Source organism: Homalodisca vitripennis, unplaced genomic scaffold, assembly GCF_021130785.1.
Source record: "Homalodisca vitripennis isolate AUS2020 unplaced genomic scaffold, UT_GWSS_2.1 ScUCBcl_1114;HRSCAF=4335, whole genome shotgun sequence".
NCBI lineage: Eukaryota > Metazoa > Arthropoda > Insecta > Hemiptera > Cicadellidae > Homalodisca > Homalodisca vitripennis.
Window position 1 is genome coordinate 36,635 of NW_025777255.1, and position 16,877 is coordinate 53,511.

General features: G+C 33.1%; 1 protein-coding gene across 1 annotated transcript in view; it reads right to left on the bottom strand.

The window, feature by feature from the left end:
- Positions 1-1,461: 1,461 nt before the first annotated feature.
- Positions 1,462-16,877, bottom strand: part of LOC124371231 (cyclin-dependent-like kinase 5) — a 31,795-nt gene continuing 16,379 nt past the window's right edge. The window contains exons 4-7 of the mRNA XM_046829568.1: positions 14,344-14,431; positions 13,165-13,336; positions 8,841-9,010; positions 1,462-3,387 (exon numbers count right to left, since the gene is read on the bottom strand). Coding sequence (XP_046685524.1) covers positions 3,250-3,387; positions 8,841-9,010; positions 13,165-13,336; positions 14,344-14,431 — 568 coding nt within the window. The 3' untranslated portion in view covers positions 1,462-3,249. The remainder of the gene's footprint in view (positions 3,388-8,840; positions 9,011-13,164; positions 13,337-14,343; positions 14,432-16,877) is intronic.

The window sequence follows — 16,877 nt, forward strand, 5'->3', positions numbered from 1 at the left end:
TTCGCTACTCCAGTAACGGCAATTGTGCCTGTTTACGCTTCCATTCAGCATAAATGAATACTCGTCCGAAAACACAATATTGATTACATCAATTTCGTTGCGATCTATTTTGGCCATCATAGTTTCACAAAATTCTATACCTCGATCGAAATCACCTTCGTTGAGTTTGTGCAACAAATGAACTTTATAAGGCTTAAAATTAGACCCTTTCAGAAGTTTTTGAACAGACGTAACAGAGATGTCATGAGTTTGTGCCGCTGAGCGTAGGGACTCTTGCGGATTCTCAATAAATGACTGCAATACATCTAAAGAGTTGTCTTCGGTTGTCGCAGTAGCGGGCCTTCCTGACCTATGACGATCGGAAACACTTCCTGTTTCCATAAAGCGTTGAACAGTTCTCCCTACAGTTGTTCTAGAAATTGGCTGCCTCGTAGTCATTAAATAAATGGCATGCTTCCTCGTGTGATCGTCTGTTATTTCCCCAACCAACCATCATAATAAGTGTTATACGTTCACGTTCGTCAAGCGACATAGTGTAGTTGAAGAACTACAAGCAATACGACAAACTCTTTTGTACTAAAGCGCACTGATAGAAAGGATGGACAGCACTACTAAAACAAGAAAACTAGAATAGCCTACTATGAATAGGCTGGCTAATAGGAAAGTCCTAACTGCGACCCAAAGATAAGAGATTTCTATTTGTTACTGTTATCAGGTTTTCCCCGTTATCAATATATTAGGACCAAATTTGTAACCCTTGAGGATAACTAACGTCATAATTCACTTCTGTACAACTGACAAGCATAATGTAGTAGTTAGCTGCAGTATTCGTTTAGTTGCAGTTTTGTTTTACTGGGGTTATGGCTACTAATAAAGTGTAACCAAGTAAAACCTTTGAACAGCCGCCATTTTGTATTGAATCAATCTTTTTGAGTGCGGTTTGCGGCATTAAACTCTGCTAGATAAGCCCTTTAAAATGATGTGCATATTGACCTATGCTCCTATTTAAGATTTCCTTCTGACTCCTTGCGGGATGTCCCCATGATATTACAGAAAACTGATAGTTCCTTCAAAAAGTAGATTTTTAGGTGTAGTATTGATGTACCAAATCTTGTTGATTTATCTGTTATCGTTCAGAAAATATTATACCCGTGCAGGACTTTATGTACACCCTGTATATATCCACAACTTATGAGATCTGAAACTGCTTAACAATTCAAAAATTAAGAAAGGGCTAGTGGTTGAAACTTTTGGGTCTCTCAATATAATATAAACCAAACTATATGTATACAACACAAAGTATGTGTGTCTGTATGTAAACAAAAATATTTCTTATTAAGTGAGAGCTGCTGAAACCATATACTGGTTGGCCTCATGGTGTTCTTCCGGTGTGAGCTAAAGGCCTTTGAGGCTTAAGTGCATGGCAATAGGCCGCCCCATAGAAGAAGTGAAAAACTTTGAATTTTGGCTAAACTTTTAAGAAAAATAAACAATAACTGGAAAATAAAATGAAAGTGATATCATTTTTAGGAGTGTGTTTAGAGAGGTAACATATTATTAAAACCTGTTTACACATATAAGCATATTCTACCCATATATTACCAAATCATGACTGAGTGTATCTACTTAAAATCATTAATAATATTTAAATACAGCGGAACCTGGAAATATCGAACCTCAATATATTGGATTCATTGATAAATCAAAGTTTCGTCATTCCCCTTGAATATACCATTTACTTCAATATTAATTTTACTTCTATATACACTATATCTCAGGTTTAATTTAAATACCCCACAATATATCAAAGTTTCAGTTTATCAGGACAACGAGCTGAATTACAGTACCGTATTTTCCATGTTAAGACTTGAAACTCAGTCTGAGCGATGGTAAACATTTTGTATTTATATTACTTTTTCAATTAATATTTCATGTTCCCAGTATTATTATACTGTAATACTGTATGTTCCGTTAAAATTTATGTACAACACATTATAATTTCTAAACATATTTCCCAATAAAGTATTCATAATCAAGCCTACATTATTATTTGTTATTTATATCAAAGCCTGCTGATTTAACCTTGGTGTAATGAATAATAGAACAAGAACTGTAAACCTCTATATATCGAAGACAGTTCTAAATCGCCTTGATATATTGAAACTCATTATATCAGAATTCCCCATATAACGGAAGTTTTTTATTTCCCTTTGAGGTAAGGTATATCGAGGTTCAACTGTAGTTTCATTAATAAATGTGAAAATTATGCCTGACTCTTCACACATACATACTACAAATTATATCTGCCACTGGTACGACTGATGATGACACTGAAAAGCCTTTTTAAAAATTACATACATTGATAATATTAGAAAAATAAATAATACTCAACAGATATTACTACACATAAAATAATTGTTTTTAATGATTGTTATAGTAAAATGATACAACCATGCAATTATAAATACTGTGAAAGTGATTGTAATCCTTGTTTTATTTACTTATACCTTTTTTTAACTTATATAAGTTCAATATATTTACTAAAAGTCTTAACTTGCTTTGGTATTTACTGTAATACAATCTTAAAATTAAAATTATACTAACATTTCAGTACAGGATTACTGGAAGAAAACTAGCAAGATTCAATCGAAACACCAACATTTCTAACATGTCTTCACTGCTATTCTCTATCTTTCTCCAACGATCCACAATATTCCACGAACTGTAACATTACGAGTAACCAATGTAGTCAAATCTTGCTGGTTTCTTTCCAAACTTTTAAACTTATAATGTCTGCATTAAAAGATCACAGATGCTTAAAATCATGCAACGACTCTGTTTGTCAAACTGGGTGGCTAATGTTCATACTTAATACAACATGAGATCCGAAAATGAAAATAGAGTTTGAACTGCTAATGATCATAATCCATTGTCACTTTTTAAAATTTAACAGAATCGTTAATGTCCACTTTTAGATAACTAGGTGAATAATTAATTAATTAAATTATATTTTCCTAAACACCAACAGCTTTGTTTCAGTACAGAACCGTAATGAATGAGTGTTTACATAAGTACACGTTACTTTATGGCATCTACCAGTAAAACCATTTCGGATTTTTTTGAGGGTATAAAATTGAACATTTCCAATCAGTTCAGAGATTTTTTAAAAGGACAACATATTTGGTGTTGAATGAGCAACGGTCAAATCGCTTAAATCTGTCAGTCTGAGAAGGGAGGAGTGGGTGGAGCTCACTGGCGGATGGAGGGGGGGAGGTCAGCGAAGTAGACATGTGCCATAGCGTCGTCTGCTGCCATCCGCTGCCCTGGATTGCACACTAGCAGTCGCTGTAGGAGGTCCCTGCCCTTGCTGTTTAGCTTGGGAACCACCTGAAACACGGAACTCAAAACATCAATATGTCATATCCTCTTCGACGTTCACTATTCTTAGATTCATACTTGGCAGGTAACAAAGCTAGTATTATGCCCTGGACACCTGAACAGTATCCTTTTCTATGTGGGCAGATTTCAGGATTACTTTGGCTTGAAACAACTTTATTCCTAATGGTGAATAGCTTTTTAGAAACAGACTATGGTAAACGTCATGCTATAACATTTCATGGTTCAACAGGCAGTTTTCAATTCATGAAAATAAATGCAAACATCAGTATCTACCATAGAATACAGAGTAAGAATTATGTTCATCTGTCGTCAATAACAAATTTTTAATAAAGAATTGTGTTCAGATCATTCATGTCCAGAACTCTAACCAATTCCCAATAAAAAACTCCCGGTCAGGTGACCTCTGAAATCACAAAAGGTGGTCATGAGACTTCTGAAATCACATAAGGTGGTCATGTGACCTCTGAGATCACATAAAGTGGTCACAAACTTCTCATGACACAGGAACCATATTGAGAATCTCACAAATCAAGAATTTTATCGTCTTCAAACATGTAATTGACAAAGTACAGAACAGAATTATAGGCTTGACATTATTTAAAACAAATAACAAACTCATCTAAAATTAAACAAATTAACATCAGTAAAGTTGATAACAATGGAAAAAAAAACAAATACATAATAACAATAAACCTACATAAACAGACCAACAGTTTGATATCATTCACATAAATCATATTGAAAATTACAGTTGTTTTCAGTTTAAAATCTGAAATTGCTTGTACCACAGGCCATATTTGCTGAGTATAAAATGTTTTCAATTATTACTAAATGTTAATAAAAACAATACTTTTCCAATTTGTTTATTTTTTGGACGAGGCCTTTTGAAACAAAAGGTTTCATGTTTGGAGTCGCCTGATGATGAAACCTGTGGTTTCGAAAGGCCTTGTCCAAAAAGTAAACAAATCGGAAAAGTATTGTTTTTATTAACATTTAAAAATTTTCCAATTGCTCCAACCAAGAGTCTTCAATTTTTGCAAGAGCTATTTTTTTTTAATTAGTTTAAACCTACTGTAATTAGTGGTACATGACATGCTTCCTGTGGCAGTATATTTAAAATCTTAACTTTCAAAGCTCAAAGGCTGTTTTTTTTTAAATTTTATTGGTAAAAATATATGATTTTGTTTAACACGTTAGCTGCCAAGGCCTTACATACCTGATTTCCATCAGAATGCCTACATCAACCGGCAACATTTTTTAAATATAAATTAGTGTAGTGTGTTTAGAGGGACATCTAAAATGATAATATACCATCAAAATGTTTATAAATATTTAAAAAAATGTCGTACCAATCGGTACGACATGTCATTTTCAGTAAGCAGATTATCACTTTAAATTCACCCATCGTACCGATCGGTACGACGTCAACTGAGGCTATTTCCCTACTACTAACTTTGTTCTCCGTGGGCCTGTGTATCCAGATACTTGCAAGCGTATTCGTTTAGCTGCGTCATATTGCGTACTCGCAGGGTGGTGTTTACTTCCCGCGTTTATTAATAGATATTTGTTGTTTTCATCGCATTTACGCTTGATTGTTTCTATAGGTTGTGGCATATTTTTTATAGTGGTAAATGTTTTGCTTGTGTAATACGATATTGTGGGTGAAGTGTTTTGTTGTTTGAATTGATTTCTGCAAACATGTCTGATCAACTGGGTTCATCTGAAATTGACAGAGAGTTAATGGGAGATGAGGTTAGTGATCTAAGTGACAATGACTGTGGTTCCAATACTAGCTACTTTACACCTCCTATGAGTGACTCGGGTGGACCTGACACAGATGAAGATAGTGATATAGGTGAGACTGCAAATAATACACATACTAACCAAGGTGAGTCATCATTTTTGCAAGACTTATTAGGTGATTGGGACAATAATGACAGTGAACATTCAAATGACAATTGTGTATCATTATCAAAGGAAAGTAATACTAGCATGATTTTATCTAACACAAATAATCTTTTTGAAAGTGAGAATGGTTATGAAAACCTACTAACTTCTTCTGATTTAGAAATTCAAGATGATAACCTATTTACAGAAATACCTTTATTTGAGGACAACCAAACTCTCCATGACCAATTACCAAATAACCTCCAAACTTCTAATGTCCCCGAGCATGAAATCAACAATCTGAACCTAGCTGAATCTCATGATATCCACATAAATGATGCTGACAGAGAATCAGATATCCAGCAACCTACTAATGAGGAATGCCATATCAATACCGATCCACCTGCTATACGTCTGCGAGGTCGAGGTGAAAGAAGAGGACGTGGCCGAGGTCAAGGCCGTGGACGCTCTCTCAACCGTCAACCAGCAATAAGAGGTAGGAGGAACAACAGGGCCAATGCGCCTATTGACAATTCTTGGGGTGCGTTCCAAGGTTTACAACAATTATTTGATGTAACTAGGCTACGTGAATATCATTTTAACTTACCAAGAAACAGTAAGCCTATAGATTATTATAAACGTGTGGTTACAGATGATATTGTTCAACTTATGGTTGATGAGACTAATCGCAATGCTGTCCAAACATTAGCTGGACGGCGTCTTAGTCGGAGTAGTAGACTTAGAAAGTGGCAGCCTATTGATCTTAAAGATATGAAAAACTTTTTGGGTCTCCTAATATGGATGGGGCTAGCTTCTTACCCTAGAATAAGTGATTACTGGTCTAATAAGACATTATATAAGAATGTTGTTGCAAGCCAAGTTATGAGTAGAAATAAGTTTCAACTTATATTAAGATTTTGGCATTTTAACAATAATGAAGACGCAGAACAAACTGGTAGGTTAGCAAAAATAACCCCTTTGATACAAATGCTGAATGATGTATTCAAAAATTTAAAAACTGCTGAAGATGAACTAGCCGTAGATGAATCAATGGTTCCATTTAGAGGAAGACTACAATTCCGACAGTATTTACCCAAAAAGTCTCATAAGTATGGAATTAAGGTTTTCAAACTGTGTGACAGCAAAGGGTATACATATGGTGTCAAAGTCTACTCTGGAAAGGGAACAAATGAAATACCAGATTTATTGATGGGTACGTCTGTTGTTCTGGAGCTAATTGAACCCTATGTAAACTCTGGAAGTACCATTTATGTAGATAATTATTATTGCTCAATCGAACTAGCTAAATGTCTCCTTCGAAAAAAAACACACTTAGTGGGTACACTACGGTCTGATCGTATAGGAATACCCAAGACCTGATTTTAGACATAAATCTTACCCCTGGAGAAATGGCTGTAGTAGAGAATGTTGACGGAATTACTATAACTAACTGGCGAGACAAAAGAAGAGTTTTAATGCTCTCTACTAAACATGCTATAGATATGGTGGATACAGGGAAAAGGGATAGAAAAGGGAATAGTATTATGAAGCCTCTTGTAGTATCAAAATACAATGAGTTAAAAATGAGGATTGATATTGCTGACCAAATGGCCTCATACAATTCAGCTGTCCGCAAAACATTACGCTGGTATCACAAAGTTGCCGAGAACTTGCTTTTTGGTACCTGTATTGTAAATGCTTGGCTTTCTTACAAGGATAATTATTGTGAACCAAACATCAAGCGACTCTCATCAACATCTTTTTCAAAGAAAGTATTGCTCTAGAACTGATGGGCCTCGAGGAACAGCCATCATTAAGTGTAGAAGTAACAGGACAACATCGTTTACTAGAAACTGAACATTTATTTGGTATAGGTAAAAACAGGCGGTGGGCTAGAAAAATTTGTAAAATGTGCTATAAAAGAAGTGCAGGATTAGAAGGAAGGGAAAGGTCCAAGAATAAATTCAAGGTTACTACGTTTTGCGATAAGTGCCGTGGACAACCATTTATGTGCAAAACTTGTTTTAGGGACATTCATGTTTAAGCTGAATAAAGAGTATATTTTTCTTTATATTATTTAGTATGCACCTATCTGGAAATAATTTACTAATTTGTAATGCAACCTAACCTGTCATATCTTATTCTAGCCTCAGATTTGTAATTTTTGTATAAAATACCACTTATGCACAAGGGTTATATTTGTGTTCACATTACTTACAATGAACGTCTCCGAATAATGTACTTATTCCTAACCTAAAATATTAGACTAAATATTGTTTAAGCATATACTATATAAATTAATACTTAATTACAATGTTTTTCAATAATATAGTGCATTGTCTTATTTCTTTCTAGTTCCTAAGTTCCCAAAATTCACCGTCGTACCGATTGGTACGACGAAATTTCAATATTTCAGTTGCTAGGTGACATCCTAAATATTGCCCATAAACAGAACAAATTGTTTCTGTGTTTAGAATATACTTTGAACTTCATAACAGTTCCTTTTGTGACTGTTAGATGCCTCTCATATTCACATAACGATTTTTTTTGTAAAACGCCACCAGGTGGCATTGTCGTGCCGATCGGTACGACGTGTTACTTTTAGAAACTCATGGTGTCGTACCGATCGGTACGACGTGGCATCTAACGTGTTAATAGGACAGTTATGTATATCTTGTTCAACCCTGAAAGTATGTAGATTTTCCTTCACTTCAATTGACCAACAATAAATACATAACAAAGTTAATTTTGAATTTTTTGAAAATGAGATAGCAGGATGCTCTTTTGAAAAATTTGCTCAGTATCCATATTGCTATTTTAGCCGTGTAGTCTTTATGAGAACTAAAATTCACCCATCGTGTGCTACCATAACTTAAGTGCATGTATGTGGAAGAATGCATAATAAGCGGTAACTAGCATTTTCATTGTCACAGAATTCCTTAGTCTATAGAAGATAAGCTACAATGACATAAGCCCAAGACAGTCTCTATCAAGGTAATGTGACAATCAAAATGAGAGTGGAATAACGTTGTCGTCATTTGTATGCTGCACACGATAACGAGGCATTAATGCTGGCTATGCCTCACAAGTACAGTATTGATCTTGGTGAACTCTGGTCTGATATCTTAACTACTTAAGAAATCATAACCAAACTTCTCTGAGGCAGCTATGTGTTCTTCAGTAGAGCAACAAACTCAGTTTAAAAAAAGAATTTTTCTAAAGATTCCACTACTCATCTCATCTTGTTTTCATGAAAACCAGACAAGAAAAGCACACACCCCAATTGTACTATACATATAGGTAATAAACAGATTATAACGTTTACACTGTATTACGTTAAATAACTTAAAACTTACAATTTTAAATGTGTCACCTTTAAAAATAGCCTAGTAAACAATCTAGTTGCACATCCATATACACTATTACCAGCTACAAGTTTAACTTCATGTGAGCTAATCTCTTGATTTTCTTGACTATTTTAAACTACTGGACATTTACGGAAACTGAAAGATTAAAGGAACGGAAACAGGAATGGTAAGAAAGAAGGCCAGTACCTGCAAAAGACTCATGGTGGGCTGATACAGGGGGAATGGCTTGTAGTCAGGCAGTTGTGTGAGGCCGGGCCATGTCTCCTCGCTGGGTGTACCCAACAGCTTGAAGATCCGCTTCAGCTGATCATCCACATCGGATCCGGGAAACAGTGGTCGTCCAGCATTAGCCAACTCTGTGACAAAAACACTTAAGAGTTTTAGTAAAGAAGGCATGTAGACAGAGACATAATGAAAAGAAGACGGAAGTAACATTGAAGTAATATATTAGTACAATAAAAATATTTTTTAACCCTGGAACTGGCAATCATCATTATAATGTTGATCTGAATCGATTCTTAAGTGGTAATTGGCATTATAATGTCGATCTGACATGCACCCGTTTCAACAATTCATTTAGTACATAAGTCAACACTACCACAACTATTTATATACCATTTAAAACAGAAAGAATTGCTGATTTCAATGATGAAATTCGTTTTGCTGTTTTGGCAACAGTGATGTCACATTGAGGTCAAAAATTTGCCAGAACGATGGTCTTCATCTAGCCATTTCAAAGCAGGTGTCACTCTGTTTTGATCTTTAGATTTAATCACAAAAGGTACTTACTTCGAGAGATAATGTTGATTACTTATAAACAAGTTTATTATGGATGTTTTTAAAATCAATATGTAGTATTTTTGTTAGTGATTTCATGTGTGATATGTTGTAATTAGGAAAGCCTAGATCAATCTTGGCCATTGTGTAGTAAAAGTGTTTGGGAGCTACAATATTAGTGATACATTCATGGGTATGCTTTATTATGTTAGTTTATAGCTTTTTTAGGCTCTCATTTCAATAATGTCCTAACATTTTGCTAATTTTTGACATTAGAGAACTTGTTGACCTGTCAGACTCAAACAAGCTAGGCTTTGACAGTGACACCTAGGTTTTCCTTTATGCTTTTTGAAACCCTAAACTAAGCCAATATTTCAGCAAAAGTTCAAAATTAGTATTTATTTATTTTAAAATTAATATAATCAGTGAAATATGTCCATATCAAAACATAGGTTTTAATTTTTGAAAATGATCATGCCCACAATAACACATTTAGATACGTACGAAAACTTTAAAAAAATAGTTTATAATTTAATTATTAGTTTGTGGTGTGTATAATTCTCTACATGTTGATATATTTTGGACTTTTACACTTAGTACAACAATTATATTTTTTACATTTAAATAATAACTGTACCCATAGAAACAAATTGAACCTTTCATGTACTATTTGTGGTTTTTACAATATATTTAATTTTTCTTCAAGACAATTTGGATACTGTTATATAATTTCTGAAACTAAATAAAATAAAGAATAAATTGGCTTTCTTAAATTCTAACATTTATTATATTATCACACTTCACCGGGTGTTCAGTCCCACTACTTAAAAAAATTTTAGTGAAGTCATGTTATTTTTAATGGTTTATGCATGTTTTTATACCATAATATTATCTCCAACATTCTTCTGTAAAAAATAATTTTAAAGTACAGGTACAATATATTAAAAAATGGCCTGACGAGGAAAACATTACTGCCAGTTTCAATGTTAACCCTAGAACTGGCGGTCATTTCATCCTGTAGTGTCGGGCTGTTTTGGAGTTTCGCGCAAGGTTTTTAAAAAAAAATTATTAAAAATATAAAATAAAAGCAATATAAATAAAAGTATATATTTTTGTGTTCAGGATTAAACGTAGAATTACACTATATTGTAAAATTAACCATACCAAATTTTTTAATAAACACTTTTTTTAATCAAATATAAAATTTACTAAAAATATTTCTTAAATTTGGGGGGGATCATACCTAGCAAATGAAGTTATTTTAAAGTGAGATAGCCATTCTGTGTCAAATTTTATCTAGTTTCAGAAAAACATAAACATTATACACATTTATGAAAGCATCATAAAGGTATAGAACCAAAAGCAGCGATGCGCATAAATTCTGAAAATCGGGTGTACACGTAAGACTTTGGTCAAACAAGTTTTGCTAATACATTTATCTATGAATACATGTTATATTGCATATTTTCTTACTTAGAATAAAATAGAATATAGAGTACTAATGAAATAATTACCATAAATTATTTTTTGAAAAGTAAAAAAAAGTTACATTTTGCCACCATTCAAAAATTTTCATTCAGCAAAATATAAAATCGTTTCTAAAGCTTGTACTATATCAAAATTTATAAATTTATGGTTTATAAGTAATAGGAAATATTATGTAGTTAGAAAACTATAAATATAAATAAATATATGGAAAAGTTATAGAATAACCCAAACAGTTATTATATATAACCAAAGAAATTACAGGAAATATATATTTTATTGTGGAAACTATCTATTTACCAAAACCAAATAGTTACTTCAGAGCTAAAAGAGTGCTACAAATAACGTTTAGTAAGCGAAAACAATAACAAACTATGTGAAATGAATTTTAGCCAAGTCATTTTGCCATAGCCTACACAGAGCCACTAATTTCTGAAACATATTTCAGTAAATAGAAATTGATTTATTCTAAATATATATGTTTACATTACTACGACATCCAACAACACACTACACATTAAATACGACACTAAAACACGCATAAAACTATTAAAACTTACAAATATCCACAACTCGGCACGAAAGTGATACCGAACAGCCGCGGCAAAATGGCGGTCACAACAAACGGCGTCGCGTTTTCTTTTACGTTCAAAATAACAAGCTTGCTACGTCATGACCAAAATACAAAGAGGAATAAAACTTATCTGTTCCCTAGCATTTTTCTTCCCGAATCCAATAGTGCATGAATTAAATCGATACGTTGCCGGAGTATATTGTAAAAAGTAATTATACGAGGGAATGTTTGACCGACAAAATTTTGTCGATTAACAGTTGGAGGGTTAAATGACTAAGTGATAATTCTAAAGTGATTGTTGTTTTTTTTTGTGGCAAAGAAAATGAACATACACTATAGTTATTGTATACAGTGTAGATAACACTATCCTAATTGAAGTTAAAACTGGCCTGCTTTCTTTTAGCTGCTTAACTTACAATTTGAACTGTTGTATGAGGTGGTATCAGAAAGTTCCCACACTGTACTCATCATGTTTTGTACAAGCCAGTGCGCCAGTAGCCTCTGCTGCAATAGCCGCTGAGTCGTGCCAAGTTTCTTTGTTGTGAGGGGTTAGGTTATGTCTACAAGTTTTGCTTTGTTATGTTATCATTATGTAGCAAGTTTTATGATGGCTGATAAATTCAAGCGTTGATAAACAATTACGTCAAAAAAATGGTGAGTACAGACCGAGAACTTTCTGATACCACCTTGTATCCTTAACACGTTGGTAGACTGTAGTAGACACCTTACAGTGCAGAGGATGGGTACTCGGTTTGGTCCCACTCAGTATAGACCAGCAGTAAAGATCTTAAATTAAAATAAATAGCTCCGAAAGTTTCTCATGGATGAAATTTCCAGTGAAATAAACTCAAATCAAAAGGATATTTACCTTCTAAATTTAAATGATTTTATATACCATCACATTTCATTTTTACAATTTATTTGTTAAATACGTTTAATCTAGAAAAGGTATATTTGCCAGTTAAAAGGGTTCCCTTCTTGAACTGCTTACACAAATAGGATTGAAGCAAACACATTTTGTGAAGTGTCTACACAACTAAAGAAGGCTGTTTTTGAATCCCTTGTATTTTTCTTGATTTAAACTTCATTTGGGGCAGTTCAGACAGTCAGTACAGTAATGTATATCTTACTTTCTGCATCTAGAAACCCATTTTAACAGAATAAGGACCTGCATATAGAGAAAATGTGTGCAAGTTACAAGATGTAAGTTCAACTAATTTAATTCCAATAATACGAATAAAGGCAGTACCTATTGTGGTATTTCCATTGCCTTCATTCAATCAATTTCATATATTAAAAATTAAATCAACGAATGGTGAATTAGTTTTAATGATTTTATTGTGAACTTCTTCTATTACAAGTCATGTGTGCAGATAGACCATAAAATCATATAGCCAATTAACAATTCAATTATTTCCAAAAACAAAATTTAAGGTTCTCAATATAGTAAACCTTTTCTATTATTAATATGTCTAACTAATTAGACAGTATACTAAACAATTATTTAACATAACTAAACATTTACCAAACGTGACAATAACATTTAACATTTCTTGGTTTTTCTGTTGAAAGTATATCTCAAAATCGTAAAAATAAGAATAATTGTATTAATTCAAAGTGTACACAAAACATTACTTTAACTAAGACTAGAAGTGTCAATAGATTTTATCGTACCGGCAAAGATGCAGCCAGCTGACCACATGTCAATGGAAGTAGTGTACAATTTGGCACCAAAGAGAACATCGGGTGGTCGGTACCAGAGAGTTACCACTTCTGCTGAGTAGCACTTCACTGGGATACCAAACGCTCGGGCCAACCCGAAATCTGCCAGCTTCAATTCTCCATTCTGAAAGGTGCATATATGAGAGAATTACCATCTATGCTTAGTCGCAGTAACTTTTTACTGTTTTCTTTTATTTTGTTAAAAAAATAATTTAGCCCGGAAGACAAGATTTTTGGAAGTCAGGTGGAATAGATTTGGGGAGATGGAGAGGAGGGACACTGTCTAAAGAAGTTTTTGTCAAACACAATAGAGTAAAAGAGGATATTACTAGAATTATTTATTATTAGATCATAATTAGTAACCCAAATAAAGTGAGAATGGTGCTATGGCAGACTTAATAGTTCCAAAGATAATGATTTTCAATTTTTGTAAAGCTAAATACAAAGAAACATTTTCACAATGATATCAGCAGATGACAGATTCAAGGGTCGATGACACGTTTATTCACTACGCAGTATTAAAACGAGGAGGGTAGCGGACAGCAATTGGCAAAACAGTTTTTCTCCTCACTTCCAACCATACCTCATAACAAAGGGCGAGTTGCCACATCATACGTCCGCCAATAGACAAAATATCCGGGTTACCTCATAAATCAAGAACGATCATATAATCTACGGTTTCAACTGGAAAAACATGAGAGTATATCTCGTATATACCACATCAGTACTTACCTGAATCTCTGCTGCAAACATAAATTACACCTACATCACTTACGGTGTTTAAAACGGTTTTATTCCCTTCAATGAATTGCTGCAGAAATGTATGATATTTACAAGTTTTGTTTGAATAGAGAGGTTAAAATAACAAAAATATGAAAATATTCTCCCACAACAGAGCAGCTGAATCATTCAGTTTATAGCATCAAAAGCATGTTGCATGATTTTGGACCAGGATAGGGTTAAAGTTGTGATCACTGTATTTACTGAATAACCAAAACATCAATATTCCGTTTGAAATAAATTAGTTACACTATAACGTGATATATAGTGATTCCATATTTTAAATGAAAGGAGTTGCGGAAATAATATGAATAGTTAACTACTTAGTTAAAAAGAACCTAGGGACTGTACCTTGTTGATAAGAAGGTTCTGTGGTTTAAGATCTCTGTGTAGAACATTATGGCTGTGACAGAACGCTAAACCTCGCAGTAACTGAAACCTGAAAAATCAGACAATAGAACATAAAATGGTGAAGTATAATGTATGTACAATTTGATGTTGTTCGCAAATGTCTAAATAAATTTCTTCAAACATGAAACTCAAATCTTATCCCTTTACACATTAGTTATTCAGTGAAGTGAATATAAAGTAGTTGTTGCTAATTCTTAACTACACATCTCAAAAAAAATTAAGGGATCACTTCTATTGCTTGGTGTAGACTAAATATAAATACACGAGAGAGTATTACTTTGTCTACAGATAAAGATAGTATCTTGATGAGGAAGATAAGTAATTTTTTAATTTCGGAATAGTTCTGTTAAAGATAAATACTGCTGATTTGCTTATCAGGTCCAAAAAAGAATGACATGAGGAAAAATTCAGGTGTAGTTCTATAACTTGCTGAACTTGTGTCAGTTTAGATGTTGATCAGTTGATGTTTGATGGTTGTTCTGCTTGGTTTTCATTGTAATGGTGGGTTTTAGACGGGTTTTGTCCGATACAGAAGTCAGTTGAGCAGTAACTTTGATACTAAAAGGTGTTTCCCAAAGAATTTGGGTAGACGGTTAGGTGTAAGTCATTCAGTTGTTTAAAGATTGTGGAAATGGTACCAGGAGCAAGGCACTCTTCGCAGAAGACCAGGAAAAGGTCGCTCGAGGTCCACCATGTACATAGAAGACAGATTTTTACGAGTTAATGTACTTCTAATTCAGTTTTCAACTGTTACAGAACTTCAAAATGACCTTAGTCAAGCAACTGGAACTTGTATATCAGCCAAAACTGTGAGAAATAGCCTTAGATATTTTTATGTCCATGAAAAATACAGTAATTTATTACAATATATTCCTACTTCATGAACTGAAGAATGCCTCTTAATCTTCATTAAAACCGATATAAGAAATTATTCACATTTCATCTTTGTTAGTTCAATATAAATTTGATCAATTAGTAACGTACTGTAGAGAATTTTATATTTATGTTATGTTCATGTCTTAATGTAAATAAAGGTAGTTTATTCCTAACATATAGAGAGAAAATATTGAAGGAAAGTTTCAATTCTGTAGTGTGGGCAAGTGAACAAGATGAACGGGAAAGTTTAGACTGAGAAATGTTGAAGGAGAGGCAGGCATTAAGAGGAATAATGCAAAATGTAAAGGAAAAAAGTAAATACCATCAACGTACAGAAAGGACTGATTTTTTTAACCCTTTTAAGGCCAATGACCAATTGACTTGCACTAGTCTCAAAGGCCAGCTCCTGATATTGCTCAGGTACCTTGAAGGCCAGGATATTTTTGTTCCTTTTTGCATAGTTTTAGTAAATAAGCTGTAACTTCCATATTGCTTAGTAAAAACTGATAATTATTTTTTTAATTTGTTTGTAAAATTATAGGCTTAGACAGGAAACTATAAGGTGGGTGATAAAAAATAAAATATATTTTTTACATACATATTTGTATGTAACATTTGTAAGAGTAATTTACTTTTTTTGGTTTTAACACCTCATAAAAAATACAAAAGATTGTTTTGCACCCAAGTAACACATATTTTCTAAAACTACATATTATTTACAACAAACATGCCAATTTTCAAGTGCTTATAAATAATAAAAGTGAAGTAGGCACGAATTATTCAAAATCTGCAACTGCGGCTTATTTGTGAAAATTGTAGAAAAGCTAGTCTTGTCTTCAGTTTATACACAAAATATCTTTTTTCTTCATACAACTCACAAGAATCCATACAAAATAAACACAAAACACTGTTAGTAATTAAAAAGTTTTAAAATTATTATTATTAGGCATATTTACATTGTTTGGTAAATAAAAAGTTTCTTTAGTAACAAAACTGAACACCAAGAATCAAGAATATTTTATTGCCATCCCACACAAACGATGTCATAGAGTTTAAAATATGTCCTTAAAACATATATAATATACAATATACAAATAAAAACACATACACAAACCTTAACATAGCCTACATGGTACAGTTATATCCTTAATGCTGAGCATACATGCATGAACTACATGAAAATCCTATTACTTATATTGTAAAGATACATTTCTTCGATAGAATAGAATGCATTTTGCTTCAACCATTTAGACACAGCTATTTTAAAATTATTACATGAAATTTCCCTAACTTCTAATGGTAACTTGTTAAAAAGCTTTATGCCTATATACAGATAACTATTATGGGTTTTGGCTAGCCTAGCATGTTTTTGGTTGATTGAGTCTTGGTTTCTTGTATAATGAGTATGTATTGAGCTTCTTAAGTCAAATTGTTCTAAATTTTCTTTTACATATATCAAACTCTGCAATACAAAAATACAAGGGAGTGTAAGTATATCATATTCTATAAAGTAAGGTTTACACGAGTCACTATTGCTAAGATTAAAAATTTTTCGCACAGCCTTCTTTTGGCACAGAAAAACCTCTCTAGCTCCGCTG